We start from the raw sequence: 17,888 nt of genomic DNA on the forward strand, positions 1-17,888 counted from the left end.
TAATCCGTTTTTCAGCCACCTGTGATTCGACCAAGTTGTCCAGCAATGGCACGATCGTCTCAAACCCATCACCAATGACCTCACAGTAATTCCAAACACTTTAAACATCTCTGTGTTAGCACGGCACAAGGGAGATCATCGTGTGAATGGATTTTAGTAATTCTGTCAAAGCTGCTTCCACGGATCTCATAGTGTGTGGATAAGAGGTCATCATTTAAAGGGATCTCAGAGGTACTTCTGTGATATTCTTGGTTTTTTTCGGTAAAGTCACGTAGGTAAAAAATTAAAATTAATAAAAGTAAAATAAAATAAAAATAAAATAAAAATCACAATGTTTCGGAGGCAACACAAGCTTCCGTCTTCAGGTGGAACCGTCACAGCACGCTTGCTGTATCAAGTAATACTTGGTGGAACCGTCACAGCAAGCGTGCTGTGACGGTTCCACCTGAAGACGGAAGCTTGTGTTGCCACCGAAACGTCGTGATTTTTATTTTATTTTCTATTTTATTTTACTTTTATTAATTAAATTTTTTTACCTACGTGACTTTACCGAAAAAACCCAAGGATATGAATCCTTGCAGTCACGAAAGCTTCAAATCTAGAAGTAGTTGTGTGATGTCTGCTTTCTGCAGGCCGTTCTCCAACACAGGCTGGCAACGGACTTGCTCTGCGAGAGTTGTGAGTGTTCAGCTTCATCCCTTGACGTTTCGACACCTTGTGACACGGTGCCTGTATCACAGCTTGAATCAAATTTCAAACGCGGACAAAATAAAAACCCACCGCCCTATCCTCACCTGCGTAGATTCCAGCTGGCCCTTGAGGCGTGGAGAGCGACCCTCTGCTCCGAGCTGCTGAAGGCTCAGTTCGTACGTCTTGAGAGCCGTCTGAATTCTCTGCACGGTGCAAAACACAACGCAAGACCGCGACTGACCAACAACGTCCACCAGACAGCCGAGCTTTCAAGATCTCCACGTAAAAGTGCATTAGCGGCGACTGTGCTGTGCCCGGCACAGATCCGCCATTCCCTTGCACGCGTATTAAATGTCAGGTACCGGGGCAATATATTCGGAGGCACGTGGGCTGCAACTGAGCAGGAGCCTCGGGGCAGTAGCAAGGCAGATAAGGGGGCTGCGGCGTCCCATTGATTTCTTTCAGTGGCTGAGCTCCCACAATAATTGGAAACTTAACCCTGGCATGATCGGTCCTGGCTGAGCAGCACCGAAGCTGAAGCCCGCCGACTTAGGCTCCTGCGCATAATTACGGCTCCACAGAGATAGATTCGGACACGCAGTGGCAAAACATTAGAATCCAGTCCTTGTTTGCCGTTCAATTAAGTTTAGCCACCCTTTTTTTGGGTGTGCGCACGTTCTGTTGGTGCTACAAATAAGGCCGGCACAGCAAGAGAGCCGTTGCAATGTCCTGGCTATCTCCTCCATCGAGCCACTTTCTTCAGCACTGAACAAAGCACATCCCAGGCATCTGACCCAGTTTTCTCTGTCACTCGGGAGTGGAGCCATGATAACTGTTTCAGCAATAGACCCACCGCGGAACCAGCTTGTAAGATACATCATCACAAACATTACGCAAAATTTGTATTCATAAATAGGAAGAGTACTAAAATATGCAAGTGAGATATTTCGGCTGTGCTGCCCTCTGCAGGAATATAATACAACGACGCTGTGCTTCTTATTAAGTTTGTTACTCTGATGTGATTACTGCTGTCAATTCAAACGTACAGCGAGAGTCGAGTATTCAGGAAAGCCCTACGTGGCATGTTCAGCCAATACCTTGCGAGTGTTTCTGTTGTGTGTGGAAGGAACTCGAGTGTGTTAGAGAACCCAATAACCAAAGCACGCGCGCGCGTGCGTGCACGTGGACACGCGCGATTTGCCACATTTCCTTGCGTGCATCCTCATTCATCGCCACCCGGTTAACGTGATATTTATTTTATGCTTTATTCGGGGGACTTGACTTGACCCGCGGTTTATCCGGATGCGCGGCGTGACGAGCCGTGTAACATCGCGCCTTTACCGTACTCACGGTTAATGTACCCGCAGTATTAAGCAGGCTGGCCGACGGTCTCGAAACGCACAAGTCCGCACAACAGCGGCAACAAAAACGCGCTCGGCACCGTCACCGCAGTGGTGCGTGGTGCTCACCTGCGCCTCCTGCGGGACTTGCAGCGCATCCACCTTGTCGGCCAGGTGCTTGGCGAGCTGACGGTCGAGCTCGGAGAGGCCGTCCGCGACGGTGCGGAGCGCGCGGTCTGTCTCCTGCCGGTCGTGCTGCAGCTGGGACAGAGCGCCGCGGCGCTTGGCGGCCTGGACAAAGACGACAGGCAGAAGAGTTTCCCCCGCGTGGCCTCGACAGACTGTGTCGGGGGGGCAAGCGCTGTTGGCTAGCACCGAAGAAGGCCGGCGCGGCACGCGAGGGGGTGGGTTTGGCCACTCCCCAGCGGCGACGTTCACGCAATGCACCGGGTGCTCACTTGCTGCCAGGTGGACCTAGGGGATGGCCCAGGACCGGTACGGAAAATCGTCACTGGCGTTGGCCGCGAGCGAGAATCGAACTCGGGTGGGGGGGGGGGGGGGGGGTTTGTAGCGCGGCGCGCTAACCACGACGCCGCCGCTCCACCGCGCCGCAGCTGGCACTGAGCGACGCGGCGCTGGGCGGCTCTGCGGTGCAGGGCTCGCGATGACGCGTCCGTTCACTGATTGCCATCAATCGAGGGGGCTACGATTTTGGCTCGGGTGGTCGCGGACGACGTGGATTGGAATCAAGTTGACGAAATCCCGGAAGTGGTTGCAGAAACAAATGAGAAAAGCGCCTCCTTTGAGTTCCTTTTTTTAAATGCCGCGCTCAAAACACGAGCCTGTATTATATATAGGTTTGTATTTTCATCACCGTGGCAGCTGTCAGACTGCCCCTATGCAAAACAGGCACTTGTATTTAGATGAGTTTTTAAGCGACGACATTCGAATTGATTCGAAATGCCCAAAAAATGTAATGCCTATAAATGACCATTACCACTGACATGCCACTGCCGTCATCGGACATTCACCACTCCCCCGACACACTCACAACTCATCAGTCCTGAACTCACCTGACCCTCGCCACTCACAAGTTATCAACTCACTTGACCTTCACCACTCACTCACTACTTTGTACAACATTGTGAAAGGACCCTTGAGCATCAATGTTGCATTTCGCCTCTCCGATTTTTAATGGGGCTCACATCAGTGGCTCAGCTATTGTAAACAATAGAGTTCATAAAAGCAGGGCCAGGGTCCAACACGATGAGTTATTGGGTCAAAGGTCATCTTTGTTCAGAGTTTTGGCCATATTCTCAGCTTTCAAATGAGACAATATTCACTGGTGGAGGGTTCTCAGACTCTGTGTTCTGTCATTTTAACAGTTGTTGTTCCGATTTCTATTCACTTAATTGGTGTAGTTTATTTTGTCATGTTGGTGATTGAGGTCACTTTTACAATTAAAGTCGATTCTGATCTCTTGAATCAAACAAACTTAAACTGAGGAATTATGTGGAGAAAAAGCTGTATATATATACACAAATGCAATCCTACAGATTATGAAGAATAAGAATAGGTTTGACCCTTTCTGGCAATAAAACAGGTGTTCAAACACCAAATAGAAACCTTTTGCAAGGAATCAAGTCTGCATTCTTCTTCTTTAGTGCTGCCTAATGGCGTGTGCGACTTCACGATGATATTGGTCCCGGTCTAGCACGGCGTGTAGAGTTTGTGCTGTTAATTGTAGCCATGTTTTGATGTTACTGAGCCATGTCGTTTTTGGCTGTCCTGGTCGTTTTTTCCCTTCGATTTTTCCTTCCAGGATTTGCTTTAATAGCTGGTATTTGTGGTCGTTTCGGGCAATGTGGCCTAGGTAGTAACACTTCCTGCTAATGATGGTCTTCAGCAGTTGCCTGTCAGTGCCCATATCTTGCAGAACTTATGTATTGGTGGTTTTGGCTGTCCATGGGATTTTCAGCATCCTTCGATACAGCCACATTTCGAAAGCTTCGAGCCTTTTTGTTGCTGTTGTTGTCAGTGTCCACGTCTCTACTCCGTACAGCAAAATTGACCAGATGTAGCATTTCAGTGTGCGCAGTTTCAGTGATATACTCAAGTTGCGGTCTGCAAGGAGTGTTTTCCATTTAATAAATGCTTGCCTTGCTTGTTCAATTCTGCTCTTGATTTCGACTTCATGGTTCAACTGATCGTCAATGATTACACCAAGGTATTTAAATCGGTGTACTTGTTCCAATTTTTCGCTGCCCAGCTTGATTGTTATTTCGCTTGTAGTTCGGCTGATCTTCATAACCATTGTTTTCTTTTTATTAATTCGTAAGCCCCATATTTGACTCTCTGTGGCAACCTCGTCCAATATTTGTTGTAGGTCTTGTTCTGAATCGGCCAGCAGTGCAGTGTCGTCGGCATACCTGATGTTGTTGATGTATTGTCTATTGACTTTAATACCAATGTTTTTATCTGCTAAGTCTGCATTAACCACGCAATATTGTGGTGAACATGCAAACAAACTTCGTCTGATAGTATAACCACTGTCTTCGAAACTGATTGGCCTACACCAGACAGCCTTCTATATGTATTTGCTTATTGTATAGCTCCTTACATTCACAATGCACGTGTAAATTAAATAATGCAACGATGTGCAAATTATATGCCAACGTCCTATTTAGGTTAATTAAGTGAACCAAACTATATAACTGGGATATAACAAACAAGAAACAAACGAGACAGTAAAAAAAAGACGTAAAATAATGATTTCCTGAATAAAATTTTCACGAAGAATTGTGACAACTGATACAAAATAATAATACATTTAGGGAGGTAAACCATTGCATAGCTAACACGCAAGGAGGTTCTTGCTATCCCTCATTCTTTACCATCGATGTTTTTCCCCTGCTCATTCCTTAAGGAGCTTAGCAGTTTATACCGACAATATTACACAGCAAGGCGACGATCAATGTTACGTACTTAGATGTTAGTCATACTTGGAGCACATCGCCCATTAGGCAATACACTCAGCCATGGCTATTGAATCAGGCTACTCGGACATAAAGACACCCCACCCCCCCCCCATAGAGACTTAACAGACTAGAGGAGCAAGTGCTGTTGGCGAGCACCTATGAAGGCCGGCACGGCAAACAGTGGGTGGTTGGCCACCACCACGTTTACACACCGCACCAGGTACTAATTTGAGGCCGAGTCAACCTAGGGGAGGCCGAGGACCGGTTCAGACAATCGTCAATGGTGTTGGCCGTGAGCGGCAATCGAACCCGGGTTGGTACACACTCAGACACGCACACACAGGTGAACCCTCCGCCCCCGAGGCAAATATTAATTAGGCGCATGTAATAATATACAATGCAGCATCAGTAGGATTTATTGCACAAGGGGGCATTACACGCGCGGTAATATAAGCTCGACCATTCCGCTGTTTTAATTGATTGCCAAATCGAAGCGTTCAATTTAATGCTAGGAAAGCGCGCAGAGATGTGACCGTGAGGAATAGGCGTTACTTTTCAGGATGCTTGTGGAACGCCTTCCTGCCCTCTCGGACGGGATACATCATCGCTGTAGTCGTCATCGTCATCATCGCCCTCAACAAGTTCCTGAGCAACATGGTTGGTCTACAAAGTGGTCATTTATGACGACTGCCTTCATAGCGAGCTCAATGTGCAAATCCTTATATAGCTGACAAAGATCCCCTTTTGTATGGCCATTTAGATTGTAGGGGTGAGTGCGGTTAAGATAGGGAGGGAGCAGGAGAGGAACGGTGTAGCCGCTACCACGCCCATCCACCTTTGTATCCCCAGGGTTGATGTTCACAGGCCACGCCAGGTACGCATTTTAGAGTGAATATAGCAGAGGCCCACAACAGGTTCAGAAACCACTTGCCACTGATAATCACAACAATAATTTTCACTCATGGCCTTGAACGGGGATTAAACTCAGGTTGGCCAAATCATAGAATACTGCGCCACTGTTTCCCGCACGTAATTAACACACTAACTCTAACCGTGCACACACACAATAGTATGCTGCAGAGAGAATCGCTCTGCATAGCCTGCGGGCTTATTAGGCACTACTGGCCGACAACTTGAACCACACTTGCATGAGCCGGTCTTTTACCTGCACATCGGAGCTGCATGTCAGCGGAATTCTTGTAAAACCAAACCCAGCGTCCATGTCAGCGTGACACACACACACAAGTTCAAAAACCTTCGGCACACTCTGCTGACGCTCCAGGCATCGTTCCAGAAAGCCGACACAATAACAACAAATGCTGCTGGATCGTCACGAGCCCCAAACGGAACGCTCGTCCGTGTAACGGTTCCCTGCCGCCCTCTGTGCCTGCACTGTACCGCGACATGTCTTTGCGCGTTGCGTAATCGGGACCGAAGGCTTTGGCTAAACTTATCTCCGCAAAGCTGCGGGGGAGGTGTAAAACCTGCTCGCTATTTCTCTACGTTGCCAACCCACGGGACGGCAACACTCTTCGCTCGGGATGGAAGTGGTGAGCAAGGATACGTGTCGTATCTGTAATCCAGCGGCAAATCCCTCCGGGAAGATTTTAGAAAAGCTCTGAAGAGAAACATTTTTAGAAATTAAGCATGAGGGCTCCGTAATGCGTATGGTCTTGTAAACGTAACGTTACGCGAGGTTAATCGCGCAATGTTCGTAAAGTTGATATTTTTTCTTCGGTAAATAATCATTTATATTCTTGGTTCTTTCGGTAAAGTCAACGTAGAAGGGAAATAATAAAATAAAATTTAAACAATTCAATTCTCACGACGTTTCGATTGCAACACAAGCAATCACCATCAGGTGTGAAAATCGCAGCAAGAAATTTGAAAAAAGTGGCGATTTTTTTCTTAACGTTAGCACCACGGACAGCAACTGGTGGTTGTTCAGACGGACGAGTCCATCTATGCTCGGAACGGAGAAGGGGGGAGAGAAGGAGAATGGAAAGCGGTCTAAAAGTCACCGTAAGCGTGAACACAATCAATTAAAACCCAAAATGGTTTATCAAATCCTTCCAATGATTGCTAAGCCAGAATCCATCTTCTCGGTTGAAATTGTCTGTGCTTGTATATGTGGATAGCCTCATGAACGAATCTCTCATGGTAGCCAGATGGCTTGCAGAAAACCTCTGTCTTGGAGAAGTCAATGTCATGTGAGCCCACTGAATTGTAACAGTGGTCTGCCACGGCTGAGGTGGTGGTCCTACCGTGTTTTAGGTCTGCTTTGTGTTCACGGATGCGGTCCGAGACATGTCGTTTGGTTTCTCCAATGTAGCTGCTGCCACAGAGGCCAGTTAAGATGGATTCTGGCTTAGCAATCACTGATGATGATTGCTTGTGTTGCAGTCGAAACGTCGTGATAATTTTAATTGTTTAATATTTTTATTATTTTATTATTTCCCTTCTACGTGACTTTACCGAAAGAACCAAGAATATGAATCCCTGCAGTCACGAAAGCTTTAAATTGAAAATTAAATAATCATTGTTTGCTTTCGTGTATTTTTAATTCAAAGAGCTTACTGAAATTTGGAAATGTATATTATATATAAGTATCAAAAGAGAAATGGGCAAGTATTTAAAACACACATTGGCAATTTGCACTGCTGTTGACATGTTGCCACTTTTAAGGGTTAACTGTCTATCCAGACTGTTGGGACTGTAATTCTCATCTAAACATAATTGTCCTGACAATTAAACCCAAACTACAAAGCCTTGATATTCTCATGAATAAAAAGATAACAAACCTATTAGGCTGCAAACAAATGATTTTAGACCACCACCAAAGCGTGCTAATTTATTTCCCCAACTGCACAAACTTTTGTTATTTTCCGACCAAGTGGAACCTTCTCTCGGAGTTGGGGTTAACCCACTTGCCTTCCCTCCAGTGACCTGGCTCCGATTAAATGGGGATTATCAGCTTTGAAGCACAATGGGTCCAACAAGGAATTCAGAACGCAGACACGAAGCCAATTTTCCACCCCTGTTAATTTTCCTCGTGAAACCAGTAACGAAGAAAATGTACGGACGAAGTCTTTTGTTTCAACACGAGGCGACGGTGGCTGTGAGTTGGATGAAAAATCGTCACCGATGACAATGGCAACGGCTTGCCCCAACCAAAGGCCAAAGCCCGACATGACTATCACGAGACAAAATAGACGAGTCTGAATGAAGACGCAGACTGCAATATTGTTATTGAAGACTGCAGTGAAATCGGGAAAAAACTAAAATTATTAGTGACACAATATATGCATATGATTACTGAGTTCAGTGATTGGTTGACCTGATAATACCGGGGAAGGGGGTGATGGAGTACACCCCCCTCACAGCAACATTTAATAACCGAGTGGACTACATTCTTGTACTGCTTTAGTCAACAAGAATAACAGAATGGACAATTGGAATCCACAGACCAATACTTGACTAAAATCCTACAGGATGACGTTGACTAGATGAAGGGCCGGTGACATCGCCTAGCAGGAGCGCATTCGCTGCTTGTTGCTGAGGTTCAGGGTTCGAATCCAGCGGTCGCTCTGATTAATACTTTGGGTGTATAACCCCTAAAAATACACGTGCCGTCTGCTTCACAGTGGGACATTAAAGATCCCGTGACGTCATTTTTAAGAACATATAAGCACGGTTGGTGATGTACGGTGCGAAAGAAGTTCAACAACAAACATGTAAACAACAACAAGGGCAGGCCATTTTCTGCGCCAGCATCACGTTTGTTTGTTTTTTTCAAATTTGGAAAATTACTCGCAAATTACTCATTTGGGATTACAGAACGCAATCATCGCCTCCTCACGCCTACTTAAAAAAATAACTTGGCAGGACCCTTCTAAAAAAGAACCATTATGAAAAGAAATAGTAATGTTCGTGTAAAAACAAATGACAGAAACGTCGCTGGCTAAATGAAACACTGCACAGTTGCATGTGATGTAGCCTCAACTCCCCAAATCACGGTGGTGAGATGTTAACTATCCTTGCCTGGGACACAGAAAGTGTGGGTTCGATTCCGACCCTGACGCCTGTATATTTGGAGTTTGCATGTCTCTTTCTCTCCGTGGAAGCATAGATTTTTCTCAGGGTCGTCCGTTTTTTTCCTCCACATTTATAATCAACATCAAGCGTTCATAGTATTTGGCTGCTATAAATTTCCACGTAATAACCCACTTCATTAAGCTACCATTTGTGGCCAGGTTGCTTCTGAAAAGAAAAAAGTATATTTACCTGGTAAAAAAAACATGATTTTGTTTAGTTTTACCCAGAATATGCCAAATCTTGGAAGCTGATAAAATGCTGAGCCTGGATAATGAGATGGGCAGCAGCAAAAGAGATGGGAAGCAGATGGCAGACAGGCAAAAAATGTTTGTTGTGCAGCACTTTTCAATGTTTCCTCGACTCACGCACCCCGCCTTCACTAACCCACTCGAGTGACCAGAGTGGTGAATACGATTGCTTGACCCCACACGACCTCCACAACGCGCAGAGGCCCTTGAACCAGCAGAGGAATTATCAGGGAAGGGCTGTACGTGTACATGGAGCATCTCCCAAGAAAAACATAGCTACTCCGTGAGTCACAGTGTATGGAAATTTTACATGGTATATATATGTGTGTGTCTGCACAATGCCTCAATGCAGCCAGTGCTTAATACAGGCAGCTTATCTCCATGACTACGCAACACATGGCTCTCAGCCTTTGTGTGCCTGGGAAACCCCGATGAGCGGCTGCACCTCTGAATTGTCGCCGCGGTACCCCTTGTTGCGACCACCTATCGTGGGCGGGCGGCGGTGGGTCACACCGCGCGGTGGCGTATGGCACGAAGCGGTGCACCCCCAACCACAATCCGGTGTGTTGGCAAGTTGTGGCTACTGGAGAGTGTTCAGGAATCTGGTGGCAGCATGGCCTTGCGGTAGCGCTTTCACGTGGACGCAGACAATCACAGGGACTGCTATTTTAGTGCGCGAAAACGGCAGGAAGTACAAGAACAATATGCATGCAATGTGCAACAATGTGTATGTTTATTACCATGTGAGTAACCCAACCGTCAATGGACACTCATTGTAATTTGTACGCATTCATTAATCCTCCCCTGCCCCTACGCACGTGAAGGGCTCCCAAGTGACGTCATTACATCTACCCCTCTAAGAACAAAACTGGTGGATTTCTCCACAAATCTGTCTATCCGCCTGATGATGCGAGTTGTAATGACTGGTGAAACGTCGTACTCAGATTGTAAATGTTGTGAATTTTGCGCTCCAACACACCGGCTAGTGCTGTACTAGAAACGAATTGGCAAGTTACGTGACAAACCTTACTAGTTGGCTGTGTCGTGTGGTGGCGGGTTTAACGACACATTTATACATTTACGCAATCTAGCCCAAGAAAACCTATATTATGAGAGCTTTCCTCACAGTGGATGTTAAAGAGCCCGTTGACGCCATTCAAAGAAAGTAGGCCCAATTTGTGCCGGCGCCAAGGTCAATATTTCGTGAGTTTTCGAAAAAAAAAATTACACTGCAATTTACTCGATTGGAATTACACACAGTGGCAACATCGCCCCCTACTGTGAAACTGCTCTGTACGCATTATGCGAATACCAAATGTACATATTTATCATGATTATTTTTTTTTCATGTGCATGAGACTCCCAACCAGCTGAGCTTTGAGACTCCCAGCACGAGGTGCGTCACCGATGGGTTATTTATTTTGCGTGCATATTTATCATCTGCCTCAAATGCAAATACTTTGACTCGGTACTCCTCCCCCTTCGGTACCCTTTGTCCATTGCATATCACTGAAGGTATTTCCCAAACATCCACATGCAAGACACTCGTGAAACAGCCTTGAAACTCAGCTAGGCATTTCTGCACAAAGGGCATTTCCCTGCTATCCTGGACAGCATCAGAATCTTTATTTAGACTGGATGAATCCGATGAGCTTATGAAGCTCTTTTTCACGGATGTCCAGTAGGGGCACGGACAGCAAGTTGCATCGATAGACGTCCCCCGTTACATTGCTGGATCGTGGGAGACACCGCCGGGGTTGGGACAGCCTTCATCCAGAAGTGGATTGAGAATGTCTGCTGATGAATATGATGATGATGATCAAATGTCTCCTCCTTCCCCGCACCTGCTGGGTGAGCTCCTCCCAGCGGAGGTTGAAGGCCGCCAGCTTCTCTCCGATGATGTCGTCCAGGATGCCGCCATCGATGAGTGTCTGCGAGAGCTCACGCACGTGGGTCCTGTTGTCTGTCGGGTGGGCCAGCAGCACGTCCAGGGACTGCCGAGAGGGACACGGTCTCACGGTGAAGGTAGCAAAGCCCGGAAGCCATCACTTGAAAATGTGGCATGTTATTAAATGCTGCCGAGTGGAGTAAAATAACAACTCTTAAATGTGCCTCTGCCCAAAGGGGGGATATTCTACATTACCATGGCAGACGACAGTTTAACCACAGAACTACCACGACTTATCAAAGTGGCACTTGTTTTATAGAGACGAGTTGAGCAAAGCTGATGACAGGATTTGAACTCGCAACCTTCGAGATATGCGAGGTCTCTGCACCACCGAGCCGAACGGAGCAATAATGCATGCGTCTAAATAAAAACAACCGGGGCGCGTTTCATTTTCGTCCAAAATTGCGGAGTAAATATTGGAGCGTGCAAACGGGGAAAGCATTATTCAACGATACCAACAACAATACATAAACATGAGCTCGGTCAAATACTCGGAGGCATATCTCACACTCAGAGCGGCGGAGAGCGCGTCCGGGTCTCCCTGGGAAAGGTCCGCACGCTTGATTGCACCCTCCAAATCATCCAGCCACCTGTTCTCCACCTCCAGGTAGGAGAGAAGCTCGCTCCAGCACGCCCACACCTCCTGCGGCCGCACAACGATCGACGCCGCAAGCATCACGCTCTGCACGCCGAAGATGATCCTTACGCGTTGTTACCGAGCGCTCTGGATGTTTTATTGCCAATGTTTTCGATACCCCCCCCCGCCCCCGTTGCGGTGGTGTCATTGCTTAGGTACGGTTGTGCCGGGTCTTCTGAGAAATATTTCTCTCGCAATGTCTGTAGACTATCACTTGAAGAGGATAAAGTGTGTGCCGAACTGCGCTCTCACCCGGAACCGAACGGAGCTTTTGCTGGATTTATTTTAAGTGCTGTCGAAGTATTTGGAAAATGGGACGATGAAAAGCCGCGCAAAGCAAACGTCGGATTTATTTTTAAGGCCCATCGTTATTCACTAATCGTGCAAAAGCACAAGAAAATTTTCATGTAACTTTATTGCTAAATTGGAAACTCCCATAACGAATCCGCGCAAACTGTTAATGTCCACATTGCCACACATTCCGAGCACTCGCACTACATTACGCAAATTCGTTTACACGTACTTTTGCAAATGGCCGCACGCACGCAGAGCTCGTGAATCCACCTCTATGCATGGGAGCGCATATTGCGTACATTCATTACGTTATGCACATTGCATTAGGCGCATTTACATTACGTAAATCACATTAAGCACAATGTTGAATTGCATTGCATTAACCGGCTATGGGCAGGCCTATAATAACTGTTTAAGTGTTGCAATATGCAAAACCCTGTTATAGCTGGGGGGAAGTGCATCCATGGGTCACCTGCAGCATTGTGTGCTTGCCCTGAAGACGGCTGCAAAGGCGCTGGTAGTTTGCCAACACAGCCGACAGCTCGGCCATAATCTTGTCACGCCCGGGTCCTGAGCTCTTGCCAACGAACGAAGTCACGGCATCCTTCAGTATCTTCACCTTCACCTCCTTGTGCGACAGCTCCTCATTGGCACGCTGGGAAAAATGCACGCAAGCACACGCGCGAAAATAAATACAGATAACCCTCCCCGCGCAGACATAGAGACTGTTAGAGCAAGTTCTGTTAGAATGCTCCTCGGAAGGCCGGTAGAATAGCACCCTGACTGTGTGGCCGGCACTATGACGTATGTTTACACAACACACCATTTATGGCCGAGTCGACCTAGGGGAGGCCCAGGACCGGTTCAGATAATCGTCACTGGTGATTTTGGCCGTGGGCGGGTATCGAACTCTGGCCGTCGGGTTCGTAGCGCAGCGAAGCGCTAACCGCTACACCACCGTTCTGTTTACGTGACAACCCTTACTCGTTGGCGCGAGCAGAGGGAATCCTGGCGTCTTTGACCGAATGTTCAACAAAGCTGACTCTATCTCTGACGAGCCTGACTCTGTTGAAGGTCGCAAACCGGTTTAAGAGATCTACTTGCTTAAATATTTGCTGCTTTATAATATCAGTCTGGAAAGCTAACACTGGTCAACAAAAAAAAAATCTGGCCTGGACTTTTGCAGCTGTTTTAGACTAATTTCAGGGTGCCGATTCCAAATCTGATCTCAGATTTGCTCTATCACATCTCATTTTTATGCTATCGGCATACCCCATTTTCATTGATTTTACCCGAAATTAACTCTGTCACTTATGATTGCAAGTTGTTGCGAGTCAGTGACTGCTTTAATGTTAAATACGGTGCTGTATTTTTAGGATAGTGTGTTTATAATATCATTTTATGTAGATATCCACATTTATTTAATATTTTTCTTCTGCAGTTTTTATTGAAAATGCAATATTTGATATCTCAAAAACCTGATGTGATAGACAAAAACTGATGCCAGATTTGGAATCAACACCCCAAAATTACATTCAACCCGTTGGAATACCTTATGCCAGAAAAAAGTGTGTTGACCAGTGTAATAGGCCAACAGGTGAATTTCACTTGCATGTGGAGACATAAATTATAATTGTGCTTACATTTCATTTCATAGACCTTAATTATAATTATATTTAGATGCTTGATTACCCACGACTCATTTTCAGGAGGGTCCTTGCCCTGTTGTCACAAGGGGGGGAGGGGGAGGGGAGGTTCCTCCCCCGCCCCCCCCTCCCCCCATACAATTTAACCTTTTGAGCAAACCTTGAGCTCGGCGACTGCAGACTTGAGGTCATCGGGGGTCTTGCAGTCGAAGTCCCTCTCCAGGTACTCCTCCTCGGCCTGCGTGATCCACTCCTGCATCTCCGCCAGGTCCTTGCGCAGCTCCCGCGTGCGAGCCAGAGCCTCCGTCAGCACCTGCTTCTGAGCCCTCGCCTGCACGGGTGTGGGACGGGGGGGGGGGGGCACGTGGGTGAGAGACAGCCAAGGGCCCAGGGGGAACGACGGAAGATCCAGAATAGAGCGCGCGATGTGGATTGTTAACACTGCAAGATCGTGAGAGATGGCGACGGCTTGGGAGGGCCAGCAGTGGACTTGATCACCATGGTTTATGATGCTGATGATGATGATGAAATGTGACCCATTTATTGATACTCCACCAAAATCACCCGCTGACATAAAAGTAAGCGGGCCATTACAAATGTGGGGTACATATATATATATGAATCGATCACCCTGCATATTTTAAACATCACTCGTATATCTCGGTAACCAATGAGTTCAATTTAGCGGGACCAATTTCCAAGCACTTTTGTAGACATTCACCACCCCCCTCTTGAAACCGTGACCCTTCACCTCCCCCGCCGCTCGGCGCTCCGACCGACCTGCTTGCAGACCGTGTCCCAGCGCGAGGAGATGGCCGAGAGCTCCGCCTGAATGGACGTGGCGAGCGCCGCCTCTGCCTGGCCCTTGAGGCTCTGGCCCAGGTCCTGGATGTTGCGCAGGCTGGGCTGCAGCGTGTTGATGTCGCTCACGAGCGCCTGCGGGGACGCCAAGGTGGATTGGTCGAGCAGAGGCGGAGAGGCGCCGGTGAGCTTCACTCTAAAATGATGTTCCGCTCCCACTGATTTCGTATAGAAGCCGCAACTCTCTCTCTCGGTTGACGAACGAACACAGAGCAATAATTTACACGGTCTGAAGTGGTAAAACATGTACATGGCGAATAGCTTAATAGAGATGACACATTGCAGTCATTGTCCCCCCCCCATCACCACTTTCAGAAAAAAGCCCACTTTCTTGTAGACCAGTGCCGAGATGCCTTGTGCCCACACAGGGAAAGCTGCCACTCGGGGTGCCCTTTGAATGTTTGAGACAATACATCACGTAAGGTGCTTTTTGAGATGTTGAGGCATTTAATCTCCCTCTAGGTACCAATAATTGTATTATTATTACACCTGCATACAGTCTCCTTGCCAATCTACTCCTGGAAAAAAAGGCTTCCCTATTCCATGCAGGTTGCGTGGGTTAATTTGACCATGATGCTGCACCACACTGGTCGGTGTGGGACGGTGATGGTGGGGGGCTCAGACGTCAGTCGCCACTTTTGTCAGCCGTCGCTGGAAACTGAACGCAGGTCGTGTCGTCGGGTTCTTAGGGCAGTGTGCTTAGCACTGCACCACTCACCACCAGGAGGAAAAATCACCGATGTGTGCTCGGCTTCGGAGCACAGAGACGCGACAATTTCCGCGACCTCTTTTTTGTTTCTTATTCGGTTTGGTCTCCGTTTGAAGAACGACCACGGTGTTGTTGAAACGACGCTACCGGTGTCGCACTTTTATATTTTCGCGCGGTTGCAATTTCCTTTTCTCAGTCGCCGTTAGCCGCCGAGGGTCGTGGCGGGGGTTCCTGTTTTCATCCCACTTTTAAACGAGGGCAATATCGGCATGTAAAAATTCAGACTGGCCGATCGATTGAAATGGCTAGCGTCTACGTTCGTGCGCTGTGCATGTCGTGTCTTGCCAAGCTCGCCCGGGTCCCCGGTCGACGTCGGAATGTCCTCACGCCACCTGCTCGGTACAGAGCCCCTCAACGATCTGCTAACAAAGCACCCTCATACCCCCCCGCCCACCCCCACCAATCACAACAACACAAAAGCCCCATGGAAGTGAGAAATTCTTCACATTCGAGTAATTAATTAGTTCCTAACGGAGCCGGTTTATGAATGGATGTGTGTTGCGGAGGGGCGGGCGAGGGTGTAGCGAGGGGTAATTTACTTGCAATGTATCATCAAAACCCTCCCCACAAGTCAACCCAACGTCCCCCACTTCACCTCTCCCTCAACCTCTTTCTCTCTTTTGTCTCTCCGTCCTAATAGGTTTGTGGATTTTTTAAAATTTAATTAGCTGAGCAGCTGCTATTCCTTTTGCAAGTTCATCGCTCATGCAAAGCACCGATGGCCAAATGCTGTCCGTTTTAATAGCAGTGATAAATATTCTCTATTTCTCTGGGAACGCCTCATACAGTTTTGAGAATATTTAAGAGGGGTCCTTCTCAGGGATGTTTGGTCAATTCCTGATTAAGTATTTAATCCTTATTAAGTATTTAATCTCAGGAACATAACTGCATCGCTTGAGGCACATCATCTGGCCAGGTGTCTCAGCAGTAGGGTCGAGCAGCTAGCAATTCATCATCATAATTTTTTGCTATTTATTCTGGAGAAATCTGATAAGCTATAAAGCTCTTTTTCACAGACGTGCAGTCGGGGCAGGTGAGAACACTCGAAGGTTACGGAGTTCAAATCCTCGTTAGGGGTTGACTCAGACCCCATCACTCCTCTTGGGTCGACAAAACAACTACCACTTTGTACAGAATTCAACACTGCTTGTCCTATTGGAGGAGACTCGTGCACCCATCCACCGGATTTATCCATTTCCCTCACTGGCTCAGGGGGCCGTAGCCGGTGAAGAGCGCTGCCTCTCAATGCCCATTTGAGCAGCAAATCACTTTGAAAGCACATTGGCACGGGGCTCAGAAATATACGCACAAAGCGGGACATTGCTTCGCTACCCCACAGCAAGGGTTTCACAACGCGACGTGGGTTTCGCTTTTCTAACGTCGCCCTGGCTCAAATTCCACCGCTCGTGTTCCATTGTCCAGCGGGTGTGTTTTTTGTTGTTGTTGCGCGGATGAATGGAACGCGTACGCCGCACTGCTCCAGCTGCTTCTCCAGGGTGTCGGTATCCCCGAGGGCGGGACGCTCCTCTCGCAAAAACACGTCCACTTCATCCATCCACTTGCGAAGGGCCTGGCACTCCGCCTGAGCACAACACACACGCACACCCCACACCCCCCCGGGCCCTCCGTGAGTCAAGGACCCACCCGTCCTCCCCGCCACTCCCGCCCCCCGCTGGCAAGACTTGACTGGTAGACGCAGCTAAGAGAAGCTTCTTCACTTAGCCGTCGACAACGGCAGGGAGGCACGAAGATCGTGTGAGAATAAAAATAATAGGAGTGTGCAATTACGTCTCTAGATCACGAAAGATGGTGGTGACTCGGGGAGGCATTCATCCGTTCACATGCCAATTAAATGAATATATAGCGTGGCCCAAAAGCCATGAAAACATAGGGTCATTTAATTTATTTTAACACTGGCATTAAAACATGTTAATAGTTTTTTTTTAAGTTAATATTTTATCTATTATCATTATTAATATTTTTTCTTCCTGTGGGGTCACCTCAAAGCCGTTGTAAACAAGCCTCGTCCAAGAACCCAGAGTGTATTTGAGACAAAATATACAATTGCTGACTGTTCAAAGATTACACCTGCAGTCTTAAAAAAAAGTCATGAATTCATTTCAAAAGAGAATTCATGCACGCAATAATGGTAATGGAAGTCAGTTTGAAGATGTGTTAAAATAAGTTAATATAACTCTCTGTGATTTGCTGAAGTAAATGTAATAACCCTATGCGTCCTGACTTATTAGCCACCGCTATATTTAAATCACAGCGATTGCATTTAGCCAAACAGAGTGAAAAATCACACGTAAAAGTTTTGTTTTGCTTTCGTGAGCAGTCGTTGGCAACCAGGCCGAAACAATTAACTCGCCACACTTGAGA

The 17,888-nt window shown here is 47.2% G+C and overlaps 1 protein-coding gene across 1 annotated transcript in view; it reads right to left on the minus strand.

The window, feature by feature from the left end:
* The window catches only part of LOC133353592 (dystrophin-like), a 639,339-nt gene that overhangs the window by 348,525 nt on the left and 272,926 nt on the right, over positions 1-17,888 (minus strand). Inside the window, 8 exon segments of the mRNA XM_061569957.1 lie at positions 795-893; positions 2,160-2,321; positions 11,196-11,345; positions 11,808-11,942; positions 12,703-12,885; positions 14,037-14,207; positions 14,657-14,812; positions 16,975-17,088. Coding sequence (XP_061425941.1) covers positions 795-893; positions 2,160-2,321; positions 11,196-11,345; positions 11,808-11,942; positions 12,703-12,885; positions 14,037-14,207; positions 14,657-14,812; positions 16,975-17,088 — 1,170 coding nt within the window.

Source organism: Lethenteron reissneri, chromosome 6, assembly GCF_015708825.2.
Source record: "Lethenteron reissneri isolate LAM-NWPU_2019-01 chromosome 6, ASM1570882v1, whole genome shotgun sequence".
Taxonomy (NCBI): Eukaryota; Metazoa; Chordata; class Hyperoartia; order Petromyzontiformes; family Petromyzontidae; genus Lethenteron; species Lethenteron reissneri.